Raw genomic sequence first — 17,561 nt, 5'->3', positions numbered from 1 at the left:
CAAGGAAGCCAGGCTCCTTTTTACACAACAGCCAAGGTCTCTCCAGGCCTGTGTCTCTGAACCCAGCTCTGTGACGCTGATTGAGACTTGGTGGCAGAAACCCCAGAGTGCCCGCCAGAGGGGCTTTCTCTGCTCTCCGACCCCCACTTCTGAGAGAGCTGCCTCCTGCTCGGCGGGGATTTCCTGCAGCTCTCCCCCTCACGCCCGGGCTGGAGGATGGGTCCAGACCTGCCCGCCGCTGGGGCTGCTTGGGACTGGACTCTGCTGGCCCAGCGTGGAGCTGAAAGTCTCCTCGCTCACCGCTGGGGTGATGAGAGCGGCTGTGGGTCTCTTCTGCTGCCTGATTTCAGTGCGTATTTAAATTTCTTTGCAGTCTCAACCGTGTTTATTTTAAACCATGGTTTGGTAGCTGATTGGGCTTGTTCTGCTCAGGGTAAGAGTGACCACCTCTTACACCCTGTACATCTGAATCAGGTGACCAGTCAGCACTTAACCGTGTGCCAGCCTGTCTCTCCCAAGTCAAGAAGTCCCCTCCTCGAGCAGATGGGCTGGACATGAGGACACAGAATCAGAGGCAGACGTGATGTCTGATTAGATGGGGAGTGAGGGGGAGGGGAGCGATGGTTTCCGGCCTGAGGAGCTGGGTGGGTGGCGGAGGAGCAGAGCGGGCTGGGGGGAAAGTTCGCATCTGGGGCCTGTGGGGTCTGGGACGTGTGTGAGGAGAGCTGGAGACCCAGCTGGACACTGGGCCAGCGAGGGGAGGGGAGAGCTCGGCTTACAGCCAGGGGGCAGGGAGGGCAGCTGTGAGGACAGTGAAAGGACAGCATCTGAATGAACCTGTGGGGGAGGCACAGTGGCATATTTTGGGTTGTCACGTCTGGCTTTAACCAAAGGCTAGGAAATGACGGCGCGGCTCAGGTGACGCCTGCTGCTGGGGCCCTGGGAGACCCCAGAGTGGACGCTCCCCTTTGACGGAAGCAGCATGGCAGAAAGCAGTTTCCAAATTCCCACCTCCTTCTGGCTGAAAATGAGAAATTAGGCAGGTTTCCCAAACATACAGCCCCCCAAAATCTGTTACCTCTTAACATAAGCCTCAGATCCACAGGTGGTCTGTGGAGTGGCCGAGGGTGCTGGGGTGCGGGTGCCAGCCAGCCACCTCCTCCCATGTGACAGGTGACATCTGCTGGTCACTGTGACCCCACTGGGCCTCTGTCTGGATCTGACACCTCCATTGATGGAGCTGGCGTCTGAGGCTGCCCCCGGCTGTGGTCCCCCAGACTCGACAGTGGCCTTGGAGGGACAGTGACGCCGGGGTCCTGCCGTGCGTGTGCCGGGCCCCGCCAGCCTTCAATCCCCAGGCCTCCCTGAGGGACTGGAAGGGCCGCCCGCCAGGGTTTCCAGCACCAGCCCCCACAGAGCTGGTGATTCAGCAAGAACACAGCTTGTCCACGCTGTTGTTAGTTAATAAAATTTTACAAAAGCCAGTGCCCACTGCTGGGTTCTGCGGTCACAGAGTTTCCCTCAGCTGATACAGGGTGGCTCGCCTGCCGGCAGGCAGACATCACCACCGGATACACACCCAGGCACCGGGCGGGCGGGCGAGCACACTCGCTTTGCAGAAACAGCACCTAGCCCTGCGTGTGCCTTGCCACGTGGACACCCAGGCCAGGGGCCAGTGTGGCAGCAACGCACGCAGGGCCCACCGGGTCCCTGAATGGCTGCTCCCAGTGACAGGTCCAGCCACGTGCGAAGCCACCCTGGGGTCCCAGGCAGCATAGCTTAGGCAACCAGGCCTGGGGTCCCGCACAGGTGCCTCCAGCGGCTGGCAACACCTTCCCAGGGGAGGGTCCCTGGAGCCAGGCTGGGGTGGGGCTCCTGGGGACCCGGGTGCCCCCTTCCTGGTGACTGGCTCTGCCGAGGGACATTCCCCCCATCAAAGCGTCAGCCCTGATATGGAGCACCCCTCTACAAAATAGCTCTGGTTTCTAGTACCAAACCAAACCGGTAAGAAACCTTAAGATCCCTCATCAAGACACAAAGTCCTCCCGCTTTAGCAAACGTCACCGTTAAACAATGTCATTTTTAGGTTACAAGGAGTGAAAATCTTCTTCTTCCTTGGAATCGTGATGTATTGCCCATTTCCGTGTATGGGGGTCTTGAGGAAGAGGCTGTATGTGATCAGGCTGCCCTGTCTGCCGCCCGGCGTCCCTGAGAGCTGGCAAGAGAGGAGGGGCAGGTCGGGGAGAGCACGCGCGCCCCCAGAGACACCCCCGGCCGCCCGCGCCTGCCCGGGGCCCTCGGCCCGTCTCTGGCGGCGTCTCCTTCCCCTCATCCTGCGCCCCTCCCCACGCGCTGCCACCACAGAGGCGCGCGGGGATAGAAGCCACAGCTTCTCCCGGAGCAAACGGGACTGCGCCGTGAGGAGGGCACGCTCGGCCCCGGCCCTTGTCGGCCGCCTCGTCCTCCTCCCACCCCGCCGGCGGCCCCGGGGACATTCCCAACGAACCGCTGCTGTGGCCGCGGTCCCCGCAGGGGCTGCTCGGGGTGGGGGTGGGGGGCTTGCTGGGGACGTTTCTGTCTTGCTGCTCTAAGCCGGTCCCAGCCACATGCCTCTAGAAGGTTCCGCCTCCTGCCCCGCGGTTTCGCAGGGCAGAGGGGTGGCCCCTGTGCCCGCCCGGCTCCCGCCGAGAGTCCCGCCTCCGCGCGCCGGCTCCCTCCACGCCCTCCTGCCGCCCCAGCTCCGGATCAGGCCCTTGGCCTCGGCGCCCCCTGCGTGGCACCCCGCACTCCACCCTGTGCCGTCCTGCCTTCTCCCTGGGGGAGGGGGGCGCTCAGAGCCAGCTCCACATCCGGGGCGGCACGGGGTCCTGGGGCGCGGGGGTGGGGACGCGCCCCTCCAGGCGGAGCTCACGCCCCGCGGGAGCTGGGCTGCTTACAGCGCACCCCTCCCAACACGTGGTCCCAGGGTGGGCGGGAGACCCTGTTCCCGGAAGAGGCTTTTCCTCCAGAGGGCCTGCAGGACTGAGGCCGCCTGCCGCCCCTCTGACTCTCACCAGCCCATGAGAGTGAAAGGATCGAAGCGACTGGAACCCGAGACCCAGGCCCCAGGCGTCCCGGGCGCTCACCTTGGTCTGGATCAGGGCTCTGCAGCGGTGAAGGCGGAAGCCGAGCTCTTCGGGCTCCTGGAGGCCGGGGTCTCCCAGAGTGCGGCCCGGGCCCTCCGAAAGGCTCTGAGGAAGTAAACCAGTGTCAGCAGAGGGAAGGAAGATTAAAAGGTCGTTTTCTCCCGTTTTCCCTTTTTCACCTGGGCCCTCCGGCACGTCTCCCTGTAAAATGGCAACGTGGCCCCGACTCGGGCTCCACTGCGGGCTGCCAGCCGCCCACCCCGGCTCACGTGGCCCTCCGGCCAAGGGTCGCGGTGGCCTTCTCAACCGAGGTCCTCGCCGCCTCTCCTCCCCGCTCCCCGCACTGTTTCCCTCCCGCAGAGACTTATCAGCCGGGTCACTGTCCAGCCCCGCAGGCCCTCTCCAGGCCAGTGAGGCCACGGCCACCATTCCTGTGCCCCGTGTTCACCGGGGCCAGCCTGCCAGCCCCTTCTGTGTTTTCCACTTTTGAAAATTTCCATAATACTTAAAAAATGGAAAAAGATCTTCGCCAACTTGGTGCCTGAAAGACGACCATCCTTTGTGTTTCTTTCATGACTCATGAGCCCTATGGCGTGTAAGTGGCTGTGAGTTGGCTCTCGGTGAGACACGTGGCCTCTGGCCGTGGCCTTCCCGAGCGCATCCCCGGCCACCGCTCTGCTCTGGCTTGGCTGGCTCCCACCTCAGGGCCCACCTGGCGGCAGACCCCACACCTCCCCTGCACCCCCCGCCCGCGGCCCTCACAGTGACCCGGCCCTGCCAGAGCCCCAGCCCCCAAGCCCACCGCCTCCAGTAGCACCTGTGGCGTGGCTGCGCCCTGCGGCCCCCAGCGGAGTGCACCACTACATCACCGCGCTGCCAGGGCACCTCCTTCACCAGGCGCCGAGGGCGGGGCTGCGCCTGACGGCCCGTCGAGGAGCTGCGGGAGCCAGACGAGGGCGCCCTGGCTCACCCTTCCCGCCTTCTGAGACGGCAGCGTCCCGGCTGCAGGTGCGCGCCCCGACCCCCGCCCCGTCCAGGAGCGGCGCACAGGGTGGCTGGCAGAGATGCTCGCAGTCCAGCCGGCCCCCAGGAGCCCACCTCCACCCAGGTCATTGCACCTTCTGAGCAGCATCTATTCCGAGAACAAGAAGGAAGTTTTCCCGGCAACGGGACTCGCTCCAGAGGCATCGGGAAGTCATCGTGGTCCTGGGGTTCTGAAGAGCTCTCCAGAGTGTTCTGGATTCAGACCTGGAAAAGAGCGGCATTCATTACAAAGTGACCCAGGAGGCCTTCAGAAGGGAGGCAGAGAGGGCACCTGACCCTTCAGAACTCTGACACCAGAGCCCCGGCTTCTCACCACTCTGTTCGTTTACTCAAGCATCTACTGTCCTGCAAGTGCCCAGCACTGCCCCCTCCTCCCGGCTTTATTCTCTCTACAGAGCACAGCTCTGGTCTGAATGACCAATTTCACCATCACGTGTCTCCTCTGAGGGCAGAAGCTCTGGGAGGCCAGATATTCTGCAGTCTTGTTTCCTGATGATCTCAGGTGCCTAGAACCACGCCAGGTACCACAGAGCAGTCCAGAAACCGAGAGGAGCAGGTGCCCAGAGGGATAAACACAGAGCGTGTGCCATGGCCCCGCCCTGCCGCTCAGCCTGGCCTCCAGGACAGGAGGCATGGCAGGCGCGCAAACGGCTACAGGGGCACAGACTCGCCAAGTGCCGAGCCGCTTCCAGACCACCCCAGAGTAATCCTAACCCTCTGTGTCACCACAGCGTCCAGCCCGGCCCGGTCCCGACACTCAGGACCACCTGTGCCTGCGGGTGCCCCAGGATCACACGGCCCGCCTTCTGCCCTGGACCACGACCTGGGGAAGCAGCATGCCCAGAGGGCACACCAGCCACCTGGGTTGTCCTGGTCATCCAGGCTCTGGCTCTGGTCCCCAGGCCGCTGCTGGGGTGGGGGGAGAGTGCTCTGGGCAGGCGCTGGCTGGGACCCCAGCTCGGACCCCCGCCAGAGCCTAGGAGAGCCCACCTGCAGAGCTGTCTGACAAAGTCTCCGCCTGCCCGGCAGCGCGCAGGAACTAGGGAAGCTAGCTCCCACACACCTCCACCTCCTCCCTCTGGGGCCTGGGTCCAGCAGGTCCCAGGCTGCTCAGCTGCTATTTTATCCACTCGAGCTACACTAGTTTTTCGCTCAGTGCTCAGTGAAAGGGTGTCTGAGAAACTGGCAGTCCACAAACAAGTGCCTCTGTGATCTCCCTTAGGGACCTTGCCCTGGAAGTGTCAGCCTTGCTGGCAGCCCCAGGAGCACCGGTGGGCTGACCCTGCGGTGGGCCTAGAATGTCTCCAGGGCACTGGGGTGTCTCCAGGGTACTAGGGGGTCACTCGGTCCAGTCCCCCAGGAGCCCCTGTGCCCGCCACCCAAGCCCACTGGTCCCTCCCTCACCCCGAGCAGTCTCACCAAGACCCAAGGAGCTGGCACTCCCTGGCCCACTTTGCTCCAGGTGAGCTGGTGGGGGCGGGGGAAGGGCTGGACATGGCTCCAAAAGGAGGAGCTGCTGCACCTGTGCCACCGGGTCCTTCGACCCTTGGACCACAGGTGGTGGAACCTCGGGAGGGACACAGCCCTCTATAGAGGTAAAAACAGAAGACCCCATGCATCCACCATATCAACCAAAGGCATAAATGCAGAGCTGCCAGAAGAAATGTGAGTGCCAATTCAAGTTCATTACCACAGTTTATGCACAGATTCAAGGCCAAGTTTTTCTTCATTGCTTGTTTCTAAGAAATGGTCTAAGGTGGAAACATCTTCAGTTGCCTGTGGGACTGGTACTTCTTGAAAAGCGAACCTAAAAATCTTCTCATAGCTGACAATAGGCTGAAAAAGAAGAAAAACATACCAAAATTAGGAGAAATACACACATCATGTGTATATATAATTTCGGTACAAATGAAATTTGTAAATGACTATATACTGTTGCTGCTACTAAAACATGACACGTTTGTTCTTAAAAATCACTGCACTGTGCATCGTGCAACGGAAACCAGTGTGTGTGGAAAAGTGTGATTAGGGCACAATAGTCATAAACTTCATCAGTGACACATGGAAAAAAGATATTCACACAATAAAAATGTGAGCACTGTTTCCCACGTGTTAATTGGTTGAGAAATCCATTCCTATTACAATAAACATGGCCCTTCCCGGAAAAGAGGTTTGCAGGTTGTGAATTAGTGTGAAGTGCTGGAAGGTGGGTTGTCTGATGTCAGGGTGGGTGTTGGTAGACCGAGGTGGCTGGGAGAGGTGGGCGTGTGCGTGGTGTTTATTCACATGGGCCTCGGTTCAGCAGGTGTGGTTTTCTGCATTCACCTGGGGTTTCCTGCAAAGTTCACATTATGCTTCCATTGTTCCCCGCTACGGTAATCGCATTGGAAGACCGTCCTGTCTTCAAAACAAGCATTAACGCAGAGCTAACTGTACAAAGAGTGGATCTGGTCAGAGGTCCTGGTTTGGAAAACAAACGGGCCGTCCTCAGAACCAGCACATCCTGTCCTCCCTTCTCTGTTTCACTTTTGGTGTTTGGGGTAAACCATTTGGGAAGAGAAGGCAGAGAAAGAGGAGGATGAGAGGCGGTCACACTAAAGGGAAACCCTGGAGGTCAGGGCAGGAAGGTGGGTGGAAAAAGGGGGCGAGCCCTGGGCTCTCCAGGCCACCTCCAGTGCTTGGTCAGTGCATGCACACTGAAATGTGACCCTTGGTGAGGTTTTCTAAATAAGTAGGTTGACAACTCAGACGAAAGAAAAGCTCTTTCACCACGTGCCCTAAACTGGGGCCAGGAAAGCACAGCCTGGTTGATGGAGAGTGGGCAGACGCTCCCCTCAGGAAGGTGGAGGGGAAGGAAGGCGGGGGTGGGATGAAGGCCAGGAGAGAAGCAGACCCCCTCCCTGGCCAGACCACCAAAGCACAGGAAACACTTCCTGTGCAACATGGCAAAGATGAATACTTTAGAAATACCTCAGAAGGTGTGATGGCGCTGGTTCCTGTCACCCCAGGTCCACCCTGGTGAGGCTGGCGAGAACTACACTCCTTTGGGGCAGAAATGGTTCTCGGCGGCTGGGGTTCTGTGGGCCTCTCCGGGAGCTCAAAGGACTGAGAGAATTGTTCAGACCTGGCTGAGGATTCCCGAAAGCCTTCAAACTCTCCCCAGGCGCCGCTGTGTTCCCCTAGGTCTGCACCACTGGCGGAGGCAGACAAGCCCTCTCCGCTGCGCCCAGAGATCCTGGCTTCCCCATCCCCATCCGGCGGGGGAAGGAGGGAGCGGGGACTCGCCCACTCCACAGCGTCACCGCCCTGTCTCCCAGGTGCCGAGCCTGCACCGCTGTCTTTAGAAACCCGGCAGAAGGAAACCCCGCCTGCTTGCTCTGCGAGGTCACTCAGAAACGCGCAAAGAGGGGGCATGTGGCCAGGTGCTCCCCCCAGCTCCCGCTGGCCTTGCATGTTGGTGCCGCCAAGCCCGCATAGACACGATGGGGAGATGCTCAGGAGACATCCACACCGCTGTGCGGGAGCTGCCCGGGGCTGGACAGGGCCCGACGGGGTTGCCTGCTCGCCCACTGCCCAGCAGCTGCCGGCGGCTCCCTCGGGAGTACGGATGGGCTGGTGTGGGTCCACTGTCGCTGTGGAACGGACACAGACCGCATACACAGCCTGGTCACCCAGGCAAAAGTGACCGGAGCCGCTGCCCGGCTTCTTCCTCCACGCGTCTGGGCGAACGGTCCAGCACAGGGGCGTGTCCCAGAGACCAACCAGGTGCTGGGGGTCAGCACTGCCTGGGAGGGTGGACGAACTGCGGGGTCCTGCCTCGGCCGCCGTGCGCAGGGGTCTGCGAGGCCCAGTCTGGCATAGCCGGGGAGAGTCCGGGCGCCCGCGGGAGGGCGGCGCCCGGGGGTCCCCGAGAGTTGGGTCGGGGGCTCGGGTAGTCCCCTCGCGGGGCGGGCGGGGGTCCGAGGCGGCCGCTGAGGACGACGACCGGGCCTGGCCTACGGCTCCCGAGGAGCGGACTTGGGGCGCGCTGGGGCCCCGGCATCCGGCTTGGGCCCGCACCCACCTCGGCCACATCTCCGCCTCCGCCCGCGGGGGCAGCAGGCTGCGGGGGGTCTCCTCGGCCTGCGCCGGACAGTTGCCCGGCAACGACGCGCGACTGTCCAGCTTCCGTCGTCGGCCGCCCTGGCGTCAGTGCGCCGGCGCCGCGCGGGGCGTGGCAGCGCCAGGCCCCGCCCCCGCGCCGGCGAAGTTTTGTGCGCGTAGGGAACGGACTATCCGGCTGTACCCGGCCGGGGCGGGACCCGTCACCCCCGCGCCTCTCAACCGCCGCCCGAAAAGGCTCTGGTTACTTAGACGACTCCTCGTGCTGCCACCCAATGTGGAGCGGGCGCCCTACACGCCCCGCGGCCGGGAGTGAGCAGGCGCTTGCTGCCGCCGACGTCCATCCCCCCAACCCCGGCGGCCAGCTGCAGCCCCCCGACCCGGGCCGCCCTGGATGCCCTCTCGTGCCCCTGCCCCGCCGCAGTGCGGATGTGTGTAAGCTGTGCCATCTGTCTTGTCAAATCCTGAATCTCCAGAAGCTAGTACTCCCACGCGTGGGCCTCTTGGCAGGCAGGACCTGGGGCGCGACCCCCTCCCTCTCGGGTCCCATGTAGTGCCCTGATTCTCGGCCTGGTCACCAGCCAGCCCCAAGGCAGAGCAGGGCCAGTCTGGGCCATGGACCACCAGCCCCTCCTGCCGCCACCTGCCCCAGGGCAAGGGGCACTCATGGGCTAGCCCTGCCCTCCTGCTAGCTCCCGTCCCAGGCACTCCAGGCCTTCCCCCATCTGCCTAAATCAGCCCTCCACAGATGCGGCCATCAGGCCCCGGCTGAAGCCCTGATCCATACGTGGTCTCCCAGTCTACCTTCATGCTCAGATTCCTCCACCCTGGGACCTCCTGGGGATCTCCCTGGGCCCTGTCCGGTTTGCATGAATCACCCGCTCTCTCAATGGTCCTTCGCAGCTAAGCTACCGAAAATTTCAATTTTAAAAATTACCAGATGAGATCGTTCTCTGAACCCCGGACCTTAGCCATCTGCCCCGCCCCCTGCTTCCCGAGGGGCACAGCGGCCAGCAATGCAGTGTTGGAGCAATGCAGTCAGACTGCCCAGTGCTGGGCAGACACTGGGGTGACCCCGCAGGAAGGTGACCAGACACTGGCTCTCTCCTGCCTCGACGTCACCCAGGGAGAGCGGTCCCGTGCTGTCCACCCACTGCTCGGACCCCCTCATTCACTGTCCTTGCCATCCTTACAGTCCAGGGGCTGGAAAGGGGTAGGAGGGGTGTTGTCTTCGTATCCGGTGAGGAAACTGACGCCCAGGCGCGAAGGCCTGAGTGAGAAGTGTTGCTGGGGCTGGAGCCTGCTCTCCGGACCCTCGGCAGCTCCCCACACGCTGTCTGGACCTCAGTGAAGAGTGAGGACGGCACTGTGACCCTCAGGGGACAGAATGAGGTGACCCGACAAGACACAGGCCCGCGGTGGGTCGCTCTGCACTATGTGGGCGGCAGCGGAATAAAGCCTCCCGCAGGAGCCGCTGCAGGTCCCCAGGACCTGTGAATTTGACGTCTCACAAGGCAGAAGGGACTCTGCAGAGATGATCAAGTTACGCCTCTCACGATGGGAAGAGGGTCCCGGGTTACACCACTGAGTTCGATGTAATCACAAGGGTCCTTACAAGAGGGAGGCGGGAGGGTCAGAGTCTGAGAGAGAAGACGGCAGGACGGAAGCAGAGGTCAGAGTGATTCAGGGCCACCAACCAAGGAGCGCAGGTGGCCTCGGAAGCTGAAGAAGGCCAGGACATGGATCTGTCCTGAAAGAGATCCCCAGGAGGAATGCAGCCCTGCCAACACCCGGAACTGTAAGGGAATAAATGAGAGTTGGTTTAAGCCACTGCCTCTGTGTGTGTGTGTGTGTGTGTGTGTGTGTGTGTGTGTGGTTACACCTGGCTGACCCCTGGCTACGCCTCTAAGGAGGTGCTGCGTTGGGGGAACCAAGACTCAGAGGAGGCATCAGAGGTGACCCCGACATTGGGGGCCGTGCCCCCAATGCAGGAGTGGGTGGGAGAAGCCCAAGGAGCTGACACGTGGCCCCTGGCTCCTCAGGCCGGCGTCTGGGGGCTCTGGGCATGACGTGGGGCAGAAGCCGAGGGCCAGGCCTCCAGGCGGGTGGGCAGGGCAGGCAGCTGTTGAAGTTTGAAAGGCTTCACGTGCTGGGGGAGACTGGCCAGAGGGGGCAGGTCCCCATTAAAGTGGAGGTGCAGGGGACACAAGCCACGACTCCCCGAGGTGCTGTGCAGGCTGGGCACAGTGTGGTGAGGAGAACGAGCCTACGTGGCCTCCCAGGCTGCTCGTCTGTCGACACCTCGGTCCAGCCCTGCGCCCCAGCCCTGCGCCCCAGCACTGCTGAACGGTGCGGGGGGCGGGGGCAGCTTCTCCTCTGCCATTGCCCAGCCCAGCCTCTCCTGACACAGTCTCAGGAACAAGGGGCCGGCTGCCACTCCGCCTGGAGCCCCACGGTATCCTAGCAACTCTGCACATCGCCTGATGAGCCATGGGGAGGGCCACTCACTCCAGGGAGCACCTAGCTGGTCCGCTCCTCAGCCCCGAGTCCTTAGGGTGAGTCAAGGAGGACACCCGTCCCCAGGCCTGGAGTGGGCACTCAGCTTGGGGGAGAGCGAGGCAGTTAGAGGCGGGGGCCAGCAGACCTGGAGCCCTTCCCCCCGCCTCTGTGCAGAGGACTGGGTGGGAGGGCAGATGGCAGTGGAGGACGTCCCTGGTGCCCCCACCACCCTAGTGTGCCCCTCCAGCTGGGCTGGGCTAGGGCAGGGACAGTGGCAGAGCTATTTTTGCTTATACTGCTGCGGCTGCTGCAAGGAGGCATCAATCATTGATGCTCTGGGCATCCCTGCCTGCCCGGAGTGGCACGAGAGCGGCCAGCCAGGTGGGTGGGGCAGGCCTGGGGCTCTGCTGAGGAGCGGGGCCTAAGGAGCTACGGCCGGCCGGCAGCCCTGGCCCCTCACCCTGTCCCCAGCAGTGCACTGCACCGCCAGTCCCAGCACCTGGCTACCTAGTCTGAGACCCGCAACCAGCGGGCCGGGCCAGGGCTGGGGTGTGGCGCCAGCCTCCCGGGCACAGTGCTCCTAGGGAGGGAGTTGAGCAAGTGCGGGCCAGCGGGAGAGAGCGCGGGCTGCTTACAGCCCCCACAGGCCGCCCCCCGCAGGGGTGACCCTCAGAAATGGTGCGGGGCCTTGTGTGTGCCAAGGGTGGCTGTGAGTCAGCCCGCGTCTCCATGCTTCTTGAGGGGCAGCTATTCCTGAGCCATGCCCAGCTGCTGTGGCCTCCGCCAGTGGGGTGTCTGTCTCAGGACGGGGCTGGAGCGGAGTGTGACGGCAGGAGCTCCTGGCTGCGCAGGGCTCTGCGGCAGGCACCTGGCCAGGCCTCGGCTGGGCGGTAAGGAGGGCGGGGGTCAGGCACAGATGGGCCTCGCAGGTCCTACCCGGGCAGCCTTCTCCCCATCAGGCGCTGTGACCCTGGGGCCAGGCCGGGGTTCCAAGGCCCCCGCGGGTGGGAGGAGGGATTGGTAGGAGGAGGCAGGGCCCAGCCTGGCTGGCCTGGGGCTGACTCATGGGCAGCCTCCCTCTACACAGCTGCAGTCGCCAGCCATCCGTGGGATACACTGCCTGAGGGACCACACCCTTCCAGAGATGAAATGGGCCTACAGGGCCCCAGGTGGTACATAAGGGTGCGCACAGGGGGTGAGGCCGACCCTCTGCCTCAGGGGACACAGCAGAGGGGAAGGGGCAACCCCTTGGCTTGGGGGGGGGGCGGTCCCTGCCTACCCTCATCCTGAATCAGGGGCCCTGAGCCAGTGCTGAGTCAACTCCCTGGCTGCAGAGTGAACTCGGCCCCAGCAGGAAAATGTAAGCCCACCCAACCCTCACCAAGCCCAAAGGCAGAAGTGGCCCCAGGGAGGGTCCCTGCCTCAGCCTCCCCCAGGCCCTGGCTGGCCAGGATTCCCAGGGAGCACCCCATTGCCTAGGGACTGCCCCCAGAGGGGCCAGCGGTGCCCGACTCCACTCTCCCTCAGTGGCCACATGAGACCCCCTCCTCCTGGCCTCTGTCTAGGCGGGGCAGCCCCCTGGCCTCCCCACCCAAAGCTCCATCCTCCCCTCCCCACAGAGCTGACAGGAGCCACCACAGCCCTGTGTGCAGCATGCTGGACAATCAGGATATGTCACACAGGGTGAGGCCACTTCAGCTGAATGGGGGCCCAGGATCCACACGACTTATCCAAGTTCACATGCCTAATAGGGCAGGGGGACAGAGAGCTTGTGCTGACTGCACAGACTGCCCCTTGTTCCCAGGCCCACAAGGCCAGAGTCACACACACAGAGGACAGGCAGGCTGAGACCCCCGACAGGCCCAAGCAGACGCCAGACGCACCCAGGGACACATACAGCTCTCTCCCTGTGCCCACAAGTAACTGATTCCCATCCGGACAGAGCAGGGCAGGGTCTCGGGCCCCAGGGCAATGCTGCCTGGCCTGAGAGAAGACACCAGGGCAGGAGGGGTGAGACCCAAGCCCCAGTGTCCCCCCCAAAGGACAGGGCTGTGCCCCGTCATGCCATGGGCTCGAGAGACGGGAGGCTGCCAGGGCCTCTTCCCGGCAGTGAGTGTCTGTCCGTCTGACTGTCTGCTGGAAGGCTGCCCAGCTGCAGCCCAGCTAACGGGAACTGCCGGGCATGAGTCGTCCCGCTGGGCAGGCTCACCTGGGCCCTGCCAGCTGTGCATATCCCTGAGTGAGCCCAGGAATAAGTAGTGTGCTCTGTGTGTGCACCTGTGTGTGTCTGCATCCTGTGTGTGTGCACATCCCGGCACGTGGGCCTGAGTGGGTGCATGTGTATGAGCATGTTCCCAAGCATTTGTGTGTGTGTGTGCGTGTGTGTGCCTGTCTCTGAGTGCATGGGGACATATCCAAGTAGACCTATGTCTGTGTATTGGTGCCCGTGTGTGACATCTCATCTACAAACGTTTGTGTGTCTGTGTCATGTGTGTGTCTATGCGTGTTTCTGTGTCTGTGTCAAGTTTGTGTGTCTGTGTGGTCCTCCTGTTTCAGCCTGGCCCCTTTCTGCCCCAGCAAAAGTTGTCTGTGTGTGTTTCATCTGCCCCAGCACCACCGGCACCATTCCAGGGCAGCCCCCAGGAATGTGCTGGCCCCAGCTCCTCACGCCCACCCCAGCAGGGCCCGCCCTCCCCAAGGGGCCCTTCCTCAGGTCTACGCCAGGCTGGGCCTCAGGTAACCCCCTACTTCCTCGGAAACAGAGCTCTCCCAGCCATCCCCACTCCCTGCCCACACCCCCAGACGTGCCCCGTTGCACACGTCTGCACGACACCCAAGCTGGAGCCCAGGGTGGCCCCTAAACCTCCCCAGTGGTCTTCCAAGTCCCCTCTGCCAGCTTCCGGAACATCCAGGACCCTTCTCCCTCATCACAACCTTGCCTCGGTCCAGCCCCCACCCTCTTGCGGGGCTCCTGACCTCCAGCACTGCGACCCTAGCGACATCCCCCAGCCACCTGGTAGTCAGCCCTGTGCCCCCTGCCCCCAGCCCCACTGAGCCTAACTTCCAGCGCTCTTACTCTGTCCGTCCTCTGCACACACACTACTGCGTTGCTTCGGTCCAGAACGCTGTTCCCTACTCCCTAAGTCCGAGCTTAGACTGTCCGCCCGGAGCCTTCCAGGACCCCTCCCCACCCACCCCCACGTGGCAGCATGCTACCCCGCTGCGCACGCCTCCAGACCAGGAGCCCCCAGGACCGGGCTAGTGGGGTCAGATCACATGCCGTGGCCTCCCTGGGCTCCCGCTGCCCCTACGCCCTCGCCCAGGGTGCCCCGCTCCCCAGCTTGTGACTGAAATGTCTTGTCTCTGGACTGTGGGAGGCAAGACTGCGGCGCGCAGATCAAGTCCGGGAGTCCTGGCGCAGCGTCCGGGGACCGCCCCCGGGCCCCCGCCCCGGGCCTCCCCCGAGAAGGCGTCCAAAGTCAACACTCAGGACTCTGTTGTGGCGCGGGGCGGGGCCAATCTAGTGGCGGGGCGGGCCTGCCGCGGAGCCTGTGCCGGTGATCGGACTGGAGGTGGGACGTTGGCGGGGTCGGGACTGAGAGGCGGGGCCTTAGTGGGCGGGGCCTGGGTCAAGCCGGTTCCCGGCTGGACAGGGGCGTGGCGTGGCCCTTAGGGGGCGGGGCCTGGCGGGCAGCAGCCAATGGGCTGAATGAGGCCGGCGGCGCCGCCCGCGCTCGCTCCGCAGTGGCTGGGCTCGGGCTGGGCTGGCCGGGGCGGGGTCCTGGCGGTGGCGGGGTTGGGGGCGCGGGCTCCGCCCGCAGTCCGCGGCCTGCAGCCAGCGGCATCGCAGGCCTGCGCAGGCAGAGCGCTGTGCTCACCCGCCCCACTGGCCGCCCGCTCGGCGGAACCGGGATCTGCGACTGGACGCGACGGGCCGCCGCCGGCCAGCACCGCCCGGCCGCCAAGATGTGCGACTGCTTCCACATGGTGCTGCCCACCTGGCCCGGAGCCCCCGGCAGCGGTGCGCCTCCTCCCCGCCTGCAGCCCGCTCCCCTCGGGGCGGGTGGGCTCCGCGCGGGGCGCGCGCGCCGGGCGGGTCCTGGGGCGCGCAGTGCGGGTGGGCTGCGGCGCCGGCCGGGGTGGGGGAGCCTCTGGGACCGGCCCGCGATCTCGAGCGCGTTTCTGCGCCTCGGGGGCTGCTCGGGTCTGTGCCTCCCTCCTCCTGCGTCTCGTCTCTTACCTGTCCCTGTCCCTCGGCCTCCCACTCCTCTCCATCCCTGCCGCTCACTTTGTTTCTGTGGGTCGCTGACTCGTCTCTACCACTCTGTCACTCCTCGCCTCTCTCTCTGTCACTCACTGTCCTGTCTGTCTCTCCCTCTCTGTCAACTGTACCCCTGCTGTAGCCCTCTGGGACGTGTGCTGTCCCTAGAGGCAGCCGCCTGGGGAGGGCCACACGTGTAAGTGGGGCCTGACTGCCGTGGGTCACCAGGCGGTGGGAACCTGCCGCCAGGACTGCCCTCTGATCTGCTTTTGGGGAGAGCAGTCTGGCTGGACCAGGAGTTAGGGTTGTTGGCTTTGGTCCAGGACTGCTAGGCTGGGCTGGGCTGGGTCCAGCGTGTGGCTGCTGTGTGCTGGCTCACTGGCTAGGTGGTGGCTGAGGTCTGGGGCTTGGTGAGGGGCCTGAGTGGGGTCAGAGCTCAGGCCACAGGGTCCTCCAGCTCTGAGCAAGGGTAGGTGGAGGTTGCCCATGGGGCAGGACCCCTCCCTCTGCACCTCTGGCCTCAGAATGAGAACCAGGTGCTCTGTCTGTCATCTGTCTGTCCCTGCACTGGGCCTGGTTCCAGGGCCTGGGTGTCTCAGCATCGTGGAGGGCAGGGTGGGGTGGGGCAGGGACAGTCTTCCCAGCCCAGGGTCAGTAATGCCGCAGCCTGGCCACACCCAGGACACCTGGCCGGCTGCCAGCAAGGGGGGCTGGGGCCACACTGCATTAGCACAGGCGGAACCCCACTGCCTGGGGAAAGCAGAGATCGATGATGATGGCACTGCTGATGCAGAGGGGGTGGGGCTCCCCTTCAGCTGCAGCAGGAGCCCCCATGGTCCCTCCTGTTGCCCATTCATCTGGTTAGCACTGAAGCCCAGCTGACCTCCTGTTTCGGCCTCCCTTGCCCAGGTGGGAACCCAAGGCACCCCAATTCTCCCGATTCTCCCTGGACAGCCAACGGGAGAATGATGGGTCCCCAGCCCCCTCCTCCTGACTGGCGGGCGTGGCCCACACCCCTGGGAATCTGCCGCACCACAGGGAGAGGAGCGGGGCCCAAAGGACTTGGGGCCGTGCCCTGCCTCGCGTCCCACAGCGGCCTCCTCACTCACCGGCCGCCTGGAGGCTCCCAAGCTGCAGGGACTCGGGCCATCTTATCCACCCTCCTGCCTTGCAGAGGCCTGTGCTGGGAGCACCTCCCAAGCTGAGGCCCTCATTCTGACTCTGACATGTGGTTCTCTGGCCTCTGGGGCAGTTCCTCCTTGAGTCCAGCCTGCAAAACCATCCCCTCTTAGGGAACAAGGTCAGTGGCTTTCATGGGGCGTTGGCAGGAGGCCTGGCCCTGGGGGGTTGTGTCCAACATGCAGATTCCCAGGCCATCCCCATCCTTATGAGGAGGCCAGGGAACATGCACTCCTAATAAAGAGCCATGGGGATTCAGTCCAGGCATTTTCCAGCTGCAATTCCCTCCTAGCAGGCCAGAGGTGGGCAGGCCCTCCCCGCCCCTCGTGTTTCTGCCCAGCCCACACCGGCCCTCCTGGACCAGCCCCTCCAGGTCCTCTGAAGACCCCTCCCACATCCTGTCGGTGCCCCAGACAGGGGCCCGGGGGAGGGAGCCATGTCTGGTCCAGCCTGCGCTCGGAGGCTGCCCCCTGGTGGCTGTGCTGGGAACACACCAGCACAGGATCCGCCTAGCCTCCCTGTGCCTGGCCAGTCTGAGTAGCACCCGCTCACCCCCACCCCACTACTGCCTTCCCAGGCGACCTTCCCCTGCTCCGCCTGGGCGCACCGCCACTCCACCTGGAGTGGGCCCCCCTTTCCTATCCCAGGGGCAGCCGGTTCCTTCCCCAGGCAGAGCTGGGTCCTAGGCAGCTGGACTACTGATAGGGGAGCCCCCAGCTCCCAGGCTGGGCCTCTGCCCTGCACCTTCAGTCCCCTGGCTTGGCCTGAGCCCCCTCCCACACCCACCCTGAGAAGCCCCCCCAAGGGTCCGAGAGCCCCAGGAGCAGATGACACCATGAGGGGTATCTGGGTGGTCTCTCCCTGGCAGGGGGCCACGGCAACACTGGGGCCTCTCCCGAAAGCAGTGCAATGTCGGGCATCCCCTGTGGCGGCCTCACCCTTCTGAACGGGGCCGGCGGCCTCTGCACGGGCCCGGACTCTGGGCTATGGGCTGGATCTCAAACCTATGAACAGGAGTGACCATGGCTGCTCACGGCCCAGGCGGGGCACAGAGGTAGAGCTGTGTGGCCAGGGAGGCCAAGGGACAGCTCCAGTGAGCTGTCCAAACTGGTGGCTTTGCCTGGGTTGTCCACACTGGTGGAGGGCTGTGTCCCCAGTTTGCAGACAGGGACACTGAGTTTCAGAGCAGTGACGCAGAGCCCCGAACCAAAGTGGAGCCTCTCTGGCCTCCACAGGGGCCAGAGCAGCCATGCCGCACGCCCCGATGCTGCGCTGCCCTGCTCCACCAGGCAGGGCGCCCACAAGGCCGGGCACGGAGAAGGAGGCCTCAGAGGCCATCCTGGACAGGAGTA

The 17,561-nt window shown here is 63.9% G+C and overlaps 2 protein-coding genes across 7 annotated transcripts in view; one reads left to right on the top strand and one right to left on the bottom strand.

Moving 5' to 3' along the window:
* Nucleotides 1-1,120: 1,120 nt before the first annotated feature.
* Nucleotides 1,121-8,339, bottom strand: CLBA1 (clathrin binding box of aftiphilin containing 1). Its single transcript, XM_081230367.1, has 5 exons — nt 7,140-8,339; nt 5,860-6,005; nt 4,244-4,373; nt 3,126-3,230; nt 1,121-2,215 (listed from the first exon to the last, which is right to left on the bottom strand). The coding sequence occupies exons 1-5, from the start codon at nt 8,241-8,243 to the stop codon at nt 2,051-2,053; spliced, it is 1,650 nt and encodes a 549-aa protein (XP_081086493.1). The 5' UTR covers nt 8,244-8,339; the 3' UTR covers nt 1,121-2,050.
* Nucleotides 8,340-14,602: 6,263 nt separating this feature from the next.
* The window catches only part of AHNAK2 (AHNAK nucleoprotein 2), a 30,698-nt gene continuing 27,739 nt past the window's right edge, over nt 14,603-17,561 (top strand). For all 6 annotated transcript variants that reach the window (XM_081230346.1, XM_081230347.1, XM_081230348.1 and 3 more), the window contains exon 1: nt 14,603-14,790. In XM_081230346.1, coding sequence (XP_081086472.1) covers nt 14,736-14,790 — 55 coding nt within the window. In that variant the 5' untranslated portion in view covers nt 14,603-14,735. The remainder of the gene's footprint in view (nt 14,791-17,561) is intronic.

Source organism: Mesoplodon bidens, assembly GCF_964165515.1.
Source record: "Mesoplodon bidens genome assembly, chromosome: 3".
NCBI classification, from domain to species: domain Eukaryota; kingdom Metazoa; phylum Chordata; class Mammalia; order Artiodactyla; family Ziphiidae; genus Mesoplodon; species Mesoplodon bidens.
The sequence above is the reverse complement of the archived record's forward strand: the minus strand, read 5'-3'. Positions and strand labels throughout refer to the sequence as shown.